Raw genomic sequence first — 17500 nt, 5'->3', positions numbered from 1 at the left:
CTCAGAGTAAGTCTAGTCCACTCCAAGGTCACCAGCGTTCACTTAAGGGTTTACTTCTCAGTTCTTGATTTCGTCACTTAGAAAATATTCTGTCTATACTATTTTAGGCAAGTCTATGATATCGAATTCATTGAGCGTAAGCTTGCTTCATAGTCTTGCTGAGAACGCTGACGGCAAGCAAATCGATTCATACTGAAAACGCACATCCAATAGCATGTGGCAGAGAATGTGTCCCGGGTTCTATTTCTAGAAGTTGCCGTCCTATATGGGTTGTGTTTGTCAATTCCCAACTCCGCTGCGAGAGTTTTTTTCCCTTCTAACAACTGATTTGATCCTCAGCTTTCGAACTTGATTCGATTTGAAAAGCAGTCTCTCAAATTAGTGGAGCACTCGAGCTTAGCCTAAAAGCTTAAAATATCAATAAAGTACGCAAAAAGCTGGAACTGCGCTAGTCTTCGGTTACGCTTCTCTTGTGCTCTCCAAATTTCTCAACACTTAGTTGAAAATGCTCCACGTTATACTATCTACTTCTAGTGTCGACGAAAGGTAGTTTGTCATTCCTAAATGGTTTGACCCAGACAGAGTCGTCCTTAAAGTTTGTCAAAGTTGAAATATGAAATAAGGACCGGGATGCCATCTTGCTTTGTTCGCAAGAAAGGTTGACAAGAATTCGTAATTCGGGGAGTTGGGAACATTCACTCTTAAAGATTTCTTGATTGTGTTAATTCTGAGTAGTTCTGATTTCTGTCCTCTTGTTTTACATTTATTTGACGATTGATTTAATCCTTTTTAGCATAATTAAAGCATAAACATCAACTTATTTATACGACACCGGCTAATGACTAAACCGCAGGCATTTATATGGCCTTGTCAATGGGTTAAGTAGGATTTGATGTATTGCCTGGAAGATTGGTTTTGACATTTACACATTTGTTGTTTTGCTCAGTATTGAACAAGAATTAAGTTAACACTAATTCGCGTACATTGTATATCTTCCATTTCTGTCTGTTTCGGTTTCTTTCTCATTATATTAATATTGTGTAGAGAGGAAATGAAACTTAGTGAAATACTGAAGAAGTCGTACACATGTCTGTTGTATTTACGTACCGCTGCAGTTTCGTAGAACGTTTCAGATAAACTGAGAGCCCAACAGTCAGACTGTCCATGGCATTTTGCACAAGTCCAATATAGCATTGAATAAACTATATATAGTAATTATCCTATACATATTACGTTTAGAGTGCAATTCTAACTGAGTTTAATGAGCCATAAATTGCTCTCGGCTAAGAAGTCGATCTTATCAGAGATAATTACGACGCCTAGTGTTCTCATCGTGAGGCCAGCCATTGGAATTTGACATTGAACTTGTGGCTGGTGTTTACACGGTCTAGAAACAAAAGGAAAGAGGGACCAATCAATTATCTCACAGGCCACTGCGTAATCTTGAACTGCTGTCTTGAAGGGTTGTTTTTCATAAGTACTTTTGTGGTTTTGCCATTTTCTTGCCGCCTTCCGTTTAAGTTCGATCTTAAAATAATAACGCTGCAAGCGTTCTTCATGACTTTTTGTAACGACTTATAACTTTAACATAATTAAGTAACGTACGATCGTCCGGGTGAGTGTAGCCCTGAGAAGGACTCTTGACTGAAGGACTGACTGACTCAATGTCATCTCAAACAGTCCTTCTCAGGACTAGACTCACCCAGACGATCGTACTAAACTTAATTATGATAAGACTCATGGGTTAAAACCATTTACAATTTTATAACTTTAAGGCCGGGTCTAAGTGCCTTGGTAGTTTTCAAAGAAAAATTTTAAACTGAACACTAAGCTTTGAGATTTACTTACCTGAAACGATTGCGAGTGACATTGGGAGATGATAAGTACTAGCGTGATCCACGATGGAAAATTCATTACTCAATCTGTTGGGAAAATAAAACACATTCGAGAGAATTAGCACCGCGTTGACGCCAAACGCAGCTCAGGCAAAAACACTGCGGGTTTTTCAAGTTTTGCGAAACCAAAGACACTTTGCTTGTTAACGGATTTTTTTTACTGTTAGCCACAGACGTCGACCACCTCAAAAGAGACAATTTAGAATAAGATAATTTTCATGCTTTTATGACAGCAGACTGCCGTTTACCGCGATGCTCAATCTCTCTATTATCAATGAAAGACAATGATCGCAGAGTTACAGATTTGGACATTTCATTCCAGATCTTCGTTCAGTTTAGACTTACATAATTTGGCTGACCTTGTTTCATACGTGATTAAGACGATCAACATGGAGAGTTTGTAGCCTGTCTTTGATGTTTACTTACTAATGCAATTTCTTAACTCCACGCCAAGATTTATAGTGGTAAGTAGGGCAGAGAAAGTTGCAATCTTTGTCAGTGTCGCTTAGATGGGACTCTTATCGCCACAGATGTCACTCGCTCTACGGACACGATGTTTTGTGTCAGTAAATTTTTGGTTGACACCAAAATAATTGCCAACTCTTTTATTCGACTCCCGCGGTCAAACGCAGAGAGAAACAAAAGGAAGCGATAAACAAAAAACACTGGAGACTAGAAAAGGTTTTTTTATGCATTATATTCCCTGCTTGTCCGTTAGAAAGGCAGTCAAGCGTGACTCGTCAATTGCGGCTCTCAGCACCAGGTCAGGGCACTTGCATCATCAAAGTATTGGGCGTGATGACCACAATAACTTACAAAAAGAGTGGTGAAAAAAACCGTCTCATGCCACGTATTTTAATGGGAGTAATCTGTCAACCATTAAAAAATAACGAAAGGCTGACAACACGCGAATGCTCTAACATCGGCTATTAGCGCATTACCAGGCTATCCGTAAGGTGTCAGTCAAATTTGAGACGATTTCTAAAAATGAAAAACCTCAGTTTTAGATCTGTTTTCACATCCATGTAAGCTTTAACTGTAGAGAGGTTGTGCCTTCATCAACATGCAAAATATAGGATAATAGGAGTTCACTTCAGGGAGGTACCTTGATGTGGCTCTAAGTAGTTCGCTGAGCTATTTTAGTGGTTTCTGTAGCCCCGCTGTGTAAAGTAACCTTTCAATTTACAATGAAACCCAGAGAAAATATTTGAAAAGCAATTTGTCACGTCATGACATTAAAGACAACGTGGCGCGGCTAATAAAACATGTCATGTTCTTTTGCATATCGTGAACAAGCGTTTTGATTCTGTTTCTATTACTACGAACAAGTTTGACAAGTAAGACTCAAAAGGAGTTTGCTGAAAATATCAAGTCATGCCCTTTGTTTAAACAGTAGCTGCCATACCGGACACATGAAAAGAAACAGTGTATTTGTCTTACATTCCTTGTATGAAACATTTAATTTCCTTTTGTCGCATATTAAAAAATGCCGCTCAAACAAGGAAGGCAGGTAATATAATGGAGAGGAGAAATGTGTATCCTTGTCGAACCCCTGACTACGTTGAAACCCGTCTACTGTTATCGTCTTCTAGTCGATCATGGAGCTTTAATCACGGTGGATGTTTAGCTTGGCTGAAGTCCTTGTTTACATTTTTGTGCAATTTAAAATTTGAACCCACACTGGCTGGTTGTTTTTCCTTTTGTCGTCAATTATCTAAAAAATAGGGGTGAAACGTTAAGAGATACATAATTATGCAATTCACTTTAAATATTTAGTGATTATTGGGAAGAATATCGATCAAAGAATTCACTGACGGCGGATTTGTTCTAATTAAAAAAAAAAGTCCACTTTCCCAACTGCAGTGAAGGCTCTGAAGAACTCTTGGGCGTGTCTATAATAGGGGCATTAGAAATCGTTCTGTAATGGTCAAAGGAGAAATAACATTAGCATTTACAAGTTTCTTTGAAGGAAGTTAACTGTCAAAATAAATCGGGAGTCTGCTTGTAGTGCAACTCTTTAGCAATTTATACAACTACAAATTGTTTGTTCAATGTGGACAAACAAGCTTTAGGTTTGAACAAACATAGGCATCCAATGTGTTCAAAGGAGAGGACATCTCAATAATTTTAGTTATAATGACAATTAAAATTGGTAATGATGGCAAAAGAAATTGATTCGATGAACTGAAGCGTTGTTAGAGGGTCTCTTCGCATGATTCCGGTTGACCGCGCTGGTTCGGTTACCGGGATCAAATCGTGTGGCTTCTGTGCATTTCTGTTACCAAGATCAGTGAAAACTGGTGAAGCGACCACTCTGGCGTGAAATCTTACGAGGCAGCCTGACAGGAAATTTTTGGCTTTTATTGATTCAAGAAACCTCAAAATCCTTTCATCTCTACTCTAGCTAAACTATCGAAAGAATTCAGTCCAAACTTTATTGGAGAGGACCAAAGAAGTAAACATTACTAAATACTGTGAGTACTATCACGAAATTTCTTCACAGAAACCGAAATGTCGGCCTCAGAAAATGAGACCTCGACAGTCGGCCAGACCGCCTTCTCATAAGAACAATGCGAGATTTTTACAAAGGTTTCAGCGATGACGAGAGATCTTGGAAACCGAGCCAGTCCGTAAACCAGACTCATATGTAGAAAAATAGGCATGCATTGCGTATTTGTGGTAGTGCACTAACACAGCGTTGTATTATTGTCAACTGAGTTGTGTTTTGTCTTCCAGGAGATTCAAGTTATCTTTACGTAATATGTAGCTCTAACAGTGCACGATAATGTTTTGGTACCGTATATCATTATAGAGTCATAGTAGATGTCTTAGGCAAATAGACCCCTGAGAAGACATGTGGTTACTAGTAAAACAGTAAACCCAGAAAGATTGAAGAAAATATAATGGAATCGAGAAACATTCAAATGGCTTCGAGGCTAACATGTTGATCATTTTCAAGTTCCCTTTAAGACAACTTCTTTTTCACCACAAGTTTTCGCGTGCACTCTGAGTCTGACAGCTTTCTAAGACAAAAGTTCACTGAAGTTATTCCATATCCGGCGGGGTTAGTATTTGGATGGGTGACCTCGAAATATACGACTTGTCGTCGGAAACACAGGACCGAAAATTCTATTTCAATAAGCAAGGAACAGATTTTGTTAGCTTGCTTTATGCAAAACAAATATTGATCCAAAAGTAAGTAAATATTGATATCGGCACAGTTTTTAGCAAGAGCAGAAGGAAGTTTTCAGGAAGTGTCGATCAAGAATAAAGTTTTGCCATCAGCAACAAAATTTGCGACATGAAAACAACTTAAATTCTGAACTTATAAAATGTTACCATCAGCAAAAATCATTTTGGGAGATTTTTGCTACGTTCAATTTTTCTATTGTACTTTTGGTTGCACAAGTAAATTGCAAAATCGAAAGTGACATCGAATTCAGCGGGCGCCGTGATCAAGTTACTTTGCATGCTTATTCGCGAAACAAAGGATACATCCGTGTGAAAATGATGGCAAGACACAGGGTTTTTTATTTGATTTTGTTTGTTTGGTTTTTTTTTTGCCTTTCACGTGTTTTAAATATTGACAAGAAATGTGCGAATTTAATCGCCCAACACTTGAGGGTGACCATTGTTTCTGCAAAGTCAAAAATTTACTCTCTTTTGTTGCTTTCCACTTGGAAACGCTTGCGTGGGAGAACAGTTTTGCTGTTCCCAACGCAGCTTACCGCATGTCTTGTATGTGGAGCTGCCACTTCAAGGGGTGCCTACTTCTCCTGTATAGTTTGTTCATCTACGACTTAATGAACACAGCAGCGATTATCCCCATTTGCTTCGTCGTGCAGTCTAATTTTCTGGTCTATTATTGTTGTTTTCATATGGGTGATCTCAACCTTGATCGGGTAGGGTAGACATTCCATCACGTGTTTATGACTCCAATTCCATTTCTAATTTCTTAACTCGCTCACCATCTGACATTTCTGCGAAACGGGCTGACTTCTTAGATCACGGATTGCTCCCATCTGGTCTAATTGTCACCATCTAGATTAGTATGTACCGACTTTTGTCTGGCGTATTGTACTTCCCACACACCCAAAATCAGACTTCCGCTTTGGTCTTAAGCCAAACACTCGATTCAGTTGTGTGTATTTGACAACTTTCCTTATCTTCGCGGATTCTTTCACGAAATTGGCACAGACATATCAGCTCGCTCGTTGGGGCAATGGTTACCCAATATTAATTGGGGGATTGTGGGTTCCGTAACCTACTCACAGACTTTCTGAGGAGTTCGAAAAAATATATACCCAGTCCCTGATGTCGTGAACGGGTGAAGGGACTACATCCATGTCGCTTAAAAATGCAGCATCGTTACGTATTCTACCACGGTTCTCTGTGCCTTTGTTAAGCTCCTGTCAAATCTGATATCTGTCATCAAATGCTATCGATGGGCGTGGCTTCTTTTATAATTTATCTTTTAGACACAAAGATACACGATCACTAGAAAAGGCGGGAACTCGAGGACTGATTCGACTCGAGACGTTCAAACTAAAATGTATAAAGCACTTTAGCCTCATAGTTTACGCATTAAGAACCAAGAACTCTAGCATGTAGAGCGGGAGAATTTTTTTTGTGTTTTTCAGGCGAACAGAGACAAGAGAGTTCGTGGCGAAGAATGATATATCCATTCGAGCTCAGTGACCTCGATTGCCTCTTTACGCCTAAAAACCGCAAAAAAAGTCCTGTGTTCTAAAGGCTATGACAACAATCCAGTAGGAAATGCCTGTCTTGGGTTTAGGTAAAACGAAAGCATCAGACCTATTACTCCAAAGTAGTAGTAGATGAAGTTTTATGGATGCTTGTATGTGTACGATATTCATAATGTCGATCCATAGGCGAACGACCTTTAAAACAATGGACTCCACAAATCGAAATGATTACAATTTCAAATATCATCGGTCATCTAGAGGAAATTGAAGCAAGGCTATACAAACAAACAAATTAGAACAATGTTTTTTCTTATCTTGATAAGAGACACAGTTCGTTCGTTTGCCTTAGCGCTCGACTAATAACCTAATTGTTTTCTTAATTGAACCTTCACCTGTGAGCGGTCATTTTCTAGGACAGAACTTTATCTCGGTAGCAGACTGAGATACATTAGACGTCGTAATCAAAAACAAAACTGCCAAACAGTCTTGTTAGCAAACTTGTATATCACATTACAATTTCGGGCGACATATTTCAGCGTTGAAGCACGTAAAGCGATATATCCTTGTAAGTAGGTATGCACGCTAACAAGGTACCGAAATAAGATTTTGTCAGGTCCTCAGTGGATTCGAATAAATCACATGAAACATGGGATTTTACAAACCCGCCCCTTAATACTTGAAAAAAGGAATACTTCACAAAGCTTCATTCCGCGCTCTTAATGGCGAACACGTGCAAAGCAAAGACAACAATTTACAATAATAGACAGGAGAAAAAACTGCCAAAGATATGAAGAAGAGTAGGGTTCAGGATTAAACTACTTTATGAAAGAAATCGTGGAATCTACATGTCAAGGTTAGAATTAGGTAGGGATACGAGCTGGTTGGCAGAGTAGCGTGAGCTTTTCACTGTCAAAGGGAATAACGAATACCCTAACCCCATCAATGAATTTAGCTTTTTTTAGCTACAATTACTTACCAATAGCACGGTTTGTGCTTCGAAATGTGTGAGTCCAACTGTCTGGCCCTGTTTGACTTTATATCAAATACTTGGCGAGCAAAAACGTAGCCAAATAAAATTAGGTTAGCGTGATTGCTTCTCGAATTCTTTGACAGCAGTTGTAGATCTTGTCTCGGACAATTAACAAGTCTTTTGTGTGATCTTTGGCTCAATTTACAGCGTTTAAAAGACCACACTCAATGAACCGAAAATCATCCGTAACTATTCCTACCATTGAAAAAATACTCCAGACCCACCTAACACAACATGAAAACTTTCCTAATTATCGCACTTGGCCTTAATGCGGTGTTTATCGGCGACAGAGAGTAAATACGGCTAAGTAAATAATTTTTGTTTGCACTAGATGATGCTCTTGTGGGACTGTTATCTCCAAACTAACTAGACAGCTGTTGTCAAGCTTGCATTCCAAAAGAGAGATGAGTACCTGTTTATTAGGCCTTATCGGAAGGTAGCTTTGATCACAACCGAATATAGCTACGCCATGTAAAACGACAGACCTACGATGGTAGGAATCATATATGAAGAACGGCAATGAGCTTAGGGAAATAGATGTTTACCGCGAAGGATTTGCTAAAGGAAACAAAACGGCACCCGTATTCTCCGTATTGCACAGACTCGCAAGTGTAGTTCGAGGATAAACTTCTTCGGCCTTACTACGAGACAATCGGATTATCCGGCGCAATTTAAAAGTCGGAAAGCGTCAAATCAAGCGATCGGAAGGATACTTCACATTGGCTAAATCGTGAACCCATATCAGGCACTTATACAGGCTATCGCTTCAGTTTATTACCGCTAAAAGCATTAATTCCAACAATTCCTAAAACTGATCAGTTCACGGGTTGAAAATCACTAGCAATATATAGCAATATGGTAGTCCAGTTTACGGCGAAACACTCTGTTCACTTTTAAACCACCAAATGTACTAGAGCTCTTTATACTTACCTTCTTTTTAGACCGTCAAAAAACAATAACAGAAACTGAGAGCCAGTGATCAATCAATATTACGATTTTCTATTAAGCATGCGCATTGCTGTCTCAAAAGGAGTACGACAAATGGGCACAAATGAGACACAAAAGTGATTAGCCCGAGTAATTTTCTGACTTAAAAACGCATTTGTTACTTAGGTTAACAGCAACATGTGCGTTGGTGATAGCTTTGTTGTCCTTATCTCTTTGTGCTAGAGTCGGATCCAAAATGCAATTTCCTGTGCGTATGTGCCTTAAGGCGAACTTTGCTGAGAGCAGATTATTTGCGCAGATAGCGTTCACTGATAGTGACTCCTCGTAATAAACGCTAATTGCAGAGTATGACCACTCCACGAAAAGTTAGTATACCGAATCAACAATAAACTCTACTTTGGTAACGTTTATTTTACTTGGTGTTCGTGGCAAGCGGTGCTTAGATAAAACTACGTACATAACAGCTGGAGATTCTGGCCCGATTTTTTTGCATTTCCATTCAGGAGTTCTTTATGTGCTATAGGAACCAAAAGACGTCACATAACGACTGTTAGATTGTAATATAATGGACAAAAAAAAATTATTGTCATGCATGTTGTAGTGAAGAAAGAGGTTAGATAATAAATGGGTTTCCGACAGTATCATTACTAAAGAATCTCATAACGACAAAAACAGGGAAAGGTCCGAAGCTCTTCAGTGTTGTCAAACGGACAGACATAATTTTTTTACCTATCAGGCCATTTTGAAAAATTGCCACTATAGCACGCTAAAGACGATTTTGTCCACAGTTATTGACCATACACAAACAGAGGACGGAAAAGCTGTCTGTACGACTCGGCGTGGGTAGAACATTCTTTTTCTACTCGGCATTTTTGTTTTTCAACGATGTTCAGCCCCAGATTATTTGATTCCATAACTAGCTACAAAGCGATGAATTCATACTTGACCCCCTTAATTCACAGCAAAATCGCCAGCGAAAGTTATCTTGACGTGTGCTGTTCAGCAGTGCAACTAAGTAATTTGAAAGGCCACTGTGCAATAAAGTCTTGTTAAAATGCGACACTTAAATAATTAAAAGCTTGTTAAAGAGGATGGATCATGCAGATATCATCTTTTGCCTGTCAAAGAAGCCTTTTAAGTTCCTACCAAACCTGTTGAATGGTATGTACTTGATATTTGTACAATGTTTACGAGAGCGTTAATAAAGTTCACTTTCGGTGTGGGGCCAAAACAACGCCCATCAGAGTAAACCGAGACGTAGATTTATAAGAGAAGATAGGGGTTCGGTGTTTTTTTTTAAGTGAAGAGAATGCAAAATACTGACCTTACAGTGATAGAAAACTGTCCTTGAGCTTGGTTTACAATTGGAAAGAGAAAGGGTAGTCTCGTAACAAGAGCTGGATACCGTTCCTAATGAGAGGATCTTGGTCCCGGACTGAAAATAGTAATCAGGGAAGTGCATTTTCAGGTTATATTTACGTCTAGGGAAGTACTGGTGATAAATGAGAGAGGAGGGAGGATTGGCAGAACGTTTCGCGGCATATGAAGATATGCACGTGTCCTGACATTTGTAAACATTTAAAATGCTAGGAAACCTTGACTTAATGAACGAAACGATATAAGAAAGTAATCATATACTGAACTGCGGATATGAAATCATGTAAAGCTATGATCCTCGCAGTTATGGACGCAATTTTAGGAATTGCATGGAGAAGCCTGAAAAATTCAGGACTTCAACGGGGTTTGAACCCGTGACCTCGCGATACCGGTGCGACCAACTGAGCTATGAAGCCACTGACGTTGGGAGCTCTCAACCATAACTGCGAGAATCATAGCTTTACTTGGAGCCTTGACTTGTTGTAAAAAGAATAAACGTGCGAACGATCGCGAGGCGTCGAATGAGTAGTAATTCTAATTAGGAGTTTACTCTGGAGGCGAATTAAAAAAGGGGTTGAAAATCCGTGGTAATTTTACTTGACCCTGCCCGGAAACCGGTGTGAAATGCAACGCAAATTGAGGACAATTATTTGTATATTAACGTTAAAACACATGTTTCAGGCCCGTGGGCTAGTTTTGATGCGGGTAGAGTCTTTTTCTCTTTAAACGGACCAAACAGCTCTAGTTGCATTAATCATTCCCCTTAGTAACTACATGTCGACCAGAAACGTTTTCCTATCTCCCTCCCTCTTGAAAGGCGCCGGAGTTTTATCGTTTTACCTAGGTTCCCATCGGCTTACAGCGTTTGTCTAACGGCTGGCAATAAATTAAAGCCCCTTTGTTGTTCCCAAACTCTCTTGTCCTTTGTGTTTGAAAAAGCAATAATTACGACGTTTCCTTTAGTTATTCTTTTTGGTAACGGTACTGAACTGGAACGGTTACAGAAGGTTTTCCAGTTGTATTCTTCTGGGATGTATAGGCGCGCAGAGATATCTCCTACCACATCAAGGTCCACCGGGTGGCATCTTAATGGACGTAGAGAAGCACGAGGCTTCATAAGCATCGATGCTCTTAAGTTCTTAAGTAGTTGCTAGGGCGACGAAATTCTTAAAGTAAAACTAGTGGGGAATTAGAACAGGTTTACCCGAATATGACATATGACTTTTTCGTGACTTTGTAGTCTCACCAATGTTTATCCTTGTTTGGGTTGCTTTAAATTTCTCAGTGCATTGCGCATTGTGCACGACTTTCCGCCTAATTGACTTTTAGAAAGCCTCACCCCTCTCCCTCTAATAATAAGTGGTTCAATCCTAAACGATCAGCTGTTACCTGTGGTATTTCACTTTATGATTCAAGGACATCAATTATCTGAAGAAACAATCTAAGCTATCCGAAGCTTCATTTCCCTTTATATGCTATTTGTAGCGAGGGCTTAAATCATGAATCCAAAAAGTGAAATTAGATAATGAAATGAAAAATCTTAGATGAATGTGCTGACGCCAATCTGCACATTCTGCCTTCCAGTTATGAACCGCGGGGAGATCAACTCGTTCTGCAACACAATAAAACTTTTTAGCATTTTTGTTTGACTTTCTTCTGGATAACTTGATTGCTTTTTGGCTGACAAGGTTACTTGAAGAAAAAATTATGACAAAGAAAGTCAAGAACAGATTAAAGCGACAAGATTAAAAGTGAGAATCAAAACAGTACTTTCTTTCGGTTTTAAAATGAATGAGTGATTACGCTTTGCATATTTATGACTCCCGTTACAAGAACTTAAAAAATGCGGACAAGAAACCGCTACTCTCCCCGTTCTCTCAGTTCGAATTTCCTTGTTCTTCAATAGCGATTAAAGTAGTTGGTTAACTTGACTAAATAGAATTTTAAGTAGTATTCTTTTGATCGTTTTTAAATGAAACCGGCAAAAATGAAAACAAAACAAAAACCCCATGCTGTTAATAAAAAAATTAATCCAAGTTAAGGTTTGGATGATGTTGTAGCGGATAACGACTTGCGACATTTAGGATTCAGGAAAATCCTAATTCGTTTGAGAGGACCAATCTTTCTTTATCCATTAGAAACCTGCTGGATGTCAATGCTAACTAATAGAGAACCGACAAAAAGCAAGTAGGCAGTCAACCTTCACGCAGTAAATCCTTGCGTGCTATTGGCGTGAGGGAGGAAGTACTGAAGGGTCTGGGAAGTTCCGGTTATATCACGCCTTTATCACTCTCGAGGTCTTCAAGTCAGTCCCGTTTGGGTCCCGCGAACATCCACGCTTGCTTTGTCAGGTAACTTTCGGATTAATAGAAAAAAAGATACGATGCAACGTCAACACGTTGGGAAAAAGCAGAATGGAAATATGTCTTGTTTTTAGAGTGTACTTTCATTTGAACACTGTTGAAATAAGCAGAGAAAACAGAGTAGTTATCACAACTACTTGAAATAATCGACAAGTAATCTCAAGAATGTTGAATTCGTCGGCTAGAAAATTACTGGAATACTTTGGTCAATCGATCCGTAAACTTGAATATTGTCTCAGCAACGTTAACGTTTCTGTAGTTAAAAAGAATCTTAAGCAAGAAAATTCAGTACTTCAACGCCTCTTCTATCTTCTAAAGTCATACTCGCGTGATGTGAAGTGCAACATGAAATAAAAGCATGAAAACATTTTAAGTTCGTGTGTTGTGAATGCTCAGCTTATTCGGGCAAAAGTCCAAAAACATTATTTAGACCAATATTCACCTTAATATAGTTTCATTGATTACAAAACACTCGATCGTAACCGGCAGAACTATCAGATTTCAAAAACCAGTACAAACCAAGCACTAACATAGGTAACGAGCCGTCTCTGGTCCAGCTTTATAACACCGAGGCAGTGTCGTCCGGTTGGCGTTTTGGTACAAACGGAGATTTAGGAAATGAAATACATTGTTACGTAGCACTTAGGTCACTTGAGATGACGCAGTATTATGAACGGAAGGCGTTTTTTGTAATTCTTGTCGAGATCTTTTAGACAACAGAATCATTTCTCGTGCAGCGGTTTAAAATTCTCTGCAAGAAGTACATCAACATTTGAGATAAGATATAGCTTGCTTACTCCGTTAGCAATGCGACGTTGACTGTGACTAAAGATAGCAGCGCCAAGTCCGGTTTTTTGCCTTCTAGCCATCTTTAATGAGACGCAACGATGCAACATGCAAGGACTTTTCGGAGTAGTGGACTCCGTGTCGAAATAAATGCGTTTTCGATTAGATAGGCGCGTAGGCGGGTGCCTTCTTTAATAGACTCGTATTTCCCTCCATTTAGTGGTAAGCCCCTCTCGCACAAATTAACTCAATTAGGCTATAAAGGCGGCTTATTCCAAGTAACTCCTGTGCTGCTATTAATCTCACAGTGCGAGTGTTTGCGTCACTAGGACTACGACGAAAAAAGTAGCCACTTTCTATCCTTTATTGATGCATAAATGCCAGTGCGGACTTCGTATTCTAAAATGTCAGTGCGGAATTTTATATGCATCAGCCTAGAAGCAACAGAAGCTACGATAGCTCGTCATTCATAACTGAACCACAACTTTAATTCATAAGCACTATAAAGATAGTGTTTGTTTTGTTGAGCAACTTTGAAATACTTTCACCCAGCGGGGGTGGCGAATACATGCAATTCTAAAATTAACAACTCAGTAAAAGTATTCTTCATAGTAAATTATAGCTACATGTACAGCCTGCCATGATGTCGAAAGCTGAAATCAAAGTTTGTCCTTGAATATGATTTTGTTAGACTAAAGTCTTTCGCTGTACAAACTTACCTAGATTCTACGAGGACCCATAGGCCAATCTCATTGCAACTGTAACTAGTGGAAGTGGACGAACTTGGAACAATACTTGGCTTGACACATCGCATATGAAATAAACAAAAAGTAAACGCCTCGAAGGACCATATCGACGCATTTTTTTCTTGATCCCATCACATAACATTGAGAGGGCCGCTTCATCAGCCTTTATTCACTAAAACACGGTTGTCCGGAACACAGTTCTGCTGCTTAGTTCCCACCTTACGGATTGACAACCGAAATGTCTTGCACACCCTTATAATATCACTTGGCAGCCTGGGCATGCAGTTTGCACTGAAGCGCCTGTGTTGCTCCCTGCGAGGTAAAACCTCACGTCTCAATCAAAAGCCCCGAGTTTCTAGAGGGTATGAGCTCGAACTCTTTACGTAATACTGGGTGCATTGATTTCAAGAAATAAAAATAATTTCCAAAAATCATTTTGCGTATAAATTCTCCAACATTGTTTTGAAAAAAAACGGAAATCAGTATTTCTAGTCCTTTTATAAAAACCAGTACTAGTGCTGAATAGTTTTCACTACATATGCCAGTTGAGGTGTTTCCAATAACATATCTGCTGCACATTTGTGTATTCATATTATTATCACCTGTAAGTTAGGTAGGCAAAGGAAGTGAAAGATTCAAGGAAAGGTATGAGGAGCAACAGCAAAAGGATATATGTTTAATTTCCATCAACTTTACATAACACGATACCAATTGCAAAGCAATGATTATATAACTTAGGAAAATGCATTGAAAATATGATAGTTAAACAGGACCAGGAAAATTCAATGACCAGAATGTAAACAATTCGTTACGTCATCTCTGATCCACATGCTTTCCAGGTGGCCTATTCTCTTCACATACTCGGTACTTCAATACCATAATAATAGGAACCCTACACAAAAATCGAATCACGACTGATTATTATGTCTGTCAAAACTGTTGGAAAAATAATCGACGATGTTTGAAATGCTGATACTGAGACTATTCTTGTGCTTTATGAGGTTGCCTCTAGCATTTTGTAGCCGAGTCGGTCGCCTCTGTTTATGATTTACATCTGGTGTCTGACAAATCGTCGCCTTCTGTTTATGATCCTGAAATATGATTTTCTAGCAGATCTATAATTTTGGACTTTCAAAAGTAAAAGGAATCGCTGTAAAGATTCGACGCTAAAAAAAAGGACACTGTTTGCTTGGTTAGAGTGTCTGGATATGAAAGGATTTGCCTGAAGGACTAGCTTCCTAATCGTCTATCAGAGTCACACAAGCGAAGGAACTCGAAATAAACAACTTTTGCAAAGCTATGAATCAGGAACTTCACGGCATTCCATGTTGGTTCGTCAGAAAATGCTTCTTTTCATTGAGTTCTAATCACGTGGGTGAATAGTCTCTACAGCAAGTAGGACATCTACGAAAACGACTCATATAACAGTCATGCCTAGCGCGTACCACGCAGTACGCCCTTAGGGTTCGACCACGCAAGAAATGAGTCGACGAAACCCTAAAAGACGTCTGCGTGGGGAGGCTGCCTTAAACAGGCTGTGGTATAATTTTTCAGCAAATTCGGAAACGGCGGCCTTTCATTGCGGAAAAAACGATCTTCCAAATGTTCCATTCCACAAACCGCTGTCTAAAGGAATGACTTGAAAAGATGACTTGAAAAGGGCTTTAATGGCTAAAACCACAGTTCACGCCATGCTGATCTCAGAGGTCACGTCCCCAATCGTTCCTTGAACCTGCGGTCGCACAAAAGAGATTCAAAAAGGCCATATATGATTGGACATCTGAAGTTTCAGTTCCTGCCATTTTACCGGATGTTTCGTTTTGGAATAAAAGTAGTAAATTACGTTTCGGCAACAGTTGGTAAACTCTGAATTGTACACAAATTTCCTAAAAGCCTTCACACCGAACTTCTCATATCTCACTAACCTCTCGAACAAGAGTATAACTGCGGTGTGGAGTGGAATAAGACATAAAGTTCGGATTCCCATGCGAAGTTATCCCAACCGGAACAGGAGTTTTGCGGTTACGGCTTTGGACCCGGGTAGGTTACTTTCTAATGGACCTCATAGGTTAACGAAATGCTCTGGGAAAAAGACCTCTCGTGGTCTCCGAGCACTGTTCAAATACAGATTATACAAAAAATGAAAAATAAACGACGAAAGAGTATTCGCAACAGCCTATCTGGGCTTTGCAGCTTAAAGGGGCAAGCTCATCGCAAGATGTACAGGTGCAATTTCATCACTGATTCGACTCTCGTCATAGAATTATACTCAAATATCAAAAGTAAACCTGTTCCAAAAACTATAGGAAGAGCTCTAACAACAACACAGGGCAACGCCACAAGAAGGGACATGGATGGACAAAAACGGACGAGGATCTGTAGTGGATTGAATTGGAGTAAATTTGAAAAACCGTCGGCCCACCTTTTTCAAATTTATATTCAATCTACTATCAAACTGTCATTTACAAAGCTGGAAAATCATTCTCAGTTGTTATGTGGCCGTGATTTTGCAAATGAAAGACTGTTTCTATGCCAATTTGACGTAGAGCTCATAATACAATAATGAAACAAATTAGTATAAAATAGCGTGACCTAGACCTTTATAACACTTCCCGTTCAGGTGAATCTCCACCGAGGAACGCTCGATTTGAACGGCTTTTCATTGCACTTCCGATCCGTCAGAAGAAGGGAATGATATCACAAAATGCGGTATTCACAAGGTACCGAGGACTCTTGAACGTGGTACTATGAATCCAAAAATCATATCTTTTTTTCTTCAGATTTTGAAAGCGTGTCGCCTTTTAACAACTAACTGGACAAAATTTTGAGCTATGAGTTTTATCCGAAGGCTGTTTAGTTTGAGTGTAAGTTTGGATTTCACGGTCCGCATTTATCACGTTCAAAACTGACCGATTTGTGGCATTCAGAGGGTTGGATCTAGAGAAAATGACGTCATTTACTCACTAGCTTAAAATTTCAGCGTGTAACACGCCAATGGAGATTATAATATGCAAAAACACGGGTTTAAAAGTATGAAAGCCCTAAACTCCCGTGCTGCATATAATTCAGCGCGGTACACACGCAATTGAGTCTTAAACTAGGGAGTGTTTGACGGGCATTTTCACTCTCGACCCAGATCCCTCAAGATTTTAAATTTAGTCATGGAGGGACCAATAAATAAGAAAAATTGCAAGTTACAAATAAACAGGTTGTTTTTTTTAAAAATCAAGAACTTAAAAACGTGGATCATTTATGTTTAGTCTAACATAGTCTTGAAATCCAAAAGAAAAAAAAGAAATCTTTTTTTGGTCGTAGTATCCACTATAATAAGGCCGGCTCTCGAGGCAGATAATAGCTACGATCGTCATGCAAAATAGAAAAAGACATTTAAGAGGAATCGATACACTTTGATTTGAAGTGTCTCTACTACAAACCGGACAAAAATCGTTGATACCAACCTCTGAGACAGCAAATGTCACCCGATTATTAAAGAACGTTTTAGAAAAACGTATACACTTGCTCTACAAAATTTTTTCCAGCTCATTGGCCACGGTTGCAAGAGCACACTTGCAGTAGTAAGGTTGCCGTACAATGAAAACTGTGGGTTAAAAGAAATAAAAACACTTTTGTGTACTTTTAAAATGTTCGC

The 17500-nt window shown here is 39.2% G+C and overlaps 1 protein-coding gene across 9 annotated transcripts in view; it reads right to left on the bottom strand.

Annotated features, from left to right (window-relative positions):
- LOC137992750 (thrombospondin type-1 domain-containing protein 4-like) overlaps window positions 1-17500 on the bottom strand; it is a 62606-nt gene that overhangs the window by 18350 nt on the left and 26756 nt on the right. For 2 of the 9 annotated variants that reach the window (XM_068838254.1, XM_068838253.1), the window contains one exon: window positions 1849-1922. In XM_068838254.1, the coding sequence (XP_068694355.1) occupies window positions 1849-1914 (66 nt within the window). In that variant the 5' untranslated portion in view covers window positions 1915-1922. Of the gene's footprint in view, window positions 1-1848; window positions 1923-2240; window positions 2541-5623; window positions 5647-7577; window positions 7895-9903; window positions 10015-17500 lie in introns of those variants that run through there. The other 7 variants (XM_068838251.1, XM_068838255.1, XM_068838249.1 and 4 more) reach the window with 7 other exon arrangements.

This window comes from Montipora foliosa, chromosome 2, assembly GCF_036669935.1.
Source record: "Montipora foliosa isolate CH-2021 chromosome 2, ASM3666993v2, whole genome shotgun sequence".
NCBI classification, from domain to species: Eukaryota; Metazoa; Cnidaria; class Anthozoa; order Scleractinia; family Acroporidae; genus Montipora; species Montipora foliosa.
This window is presented reverse-complemented; position numbering and strand designations above follow the sequence as displayed.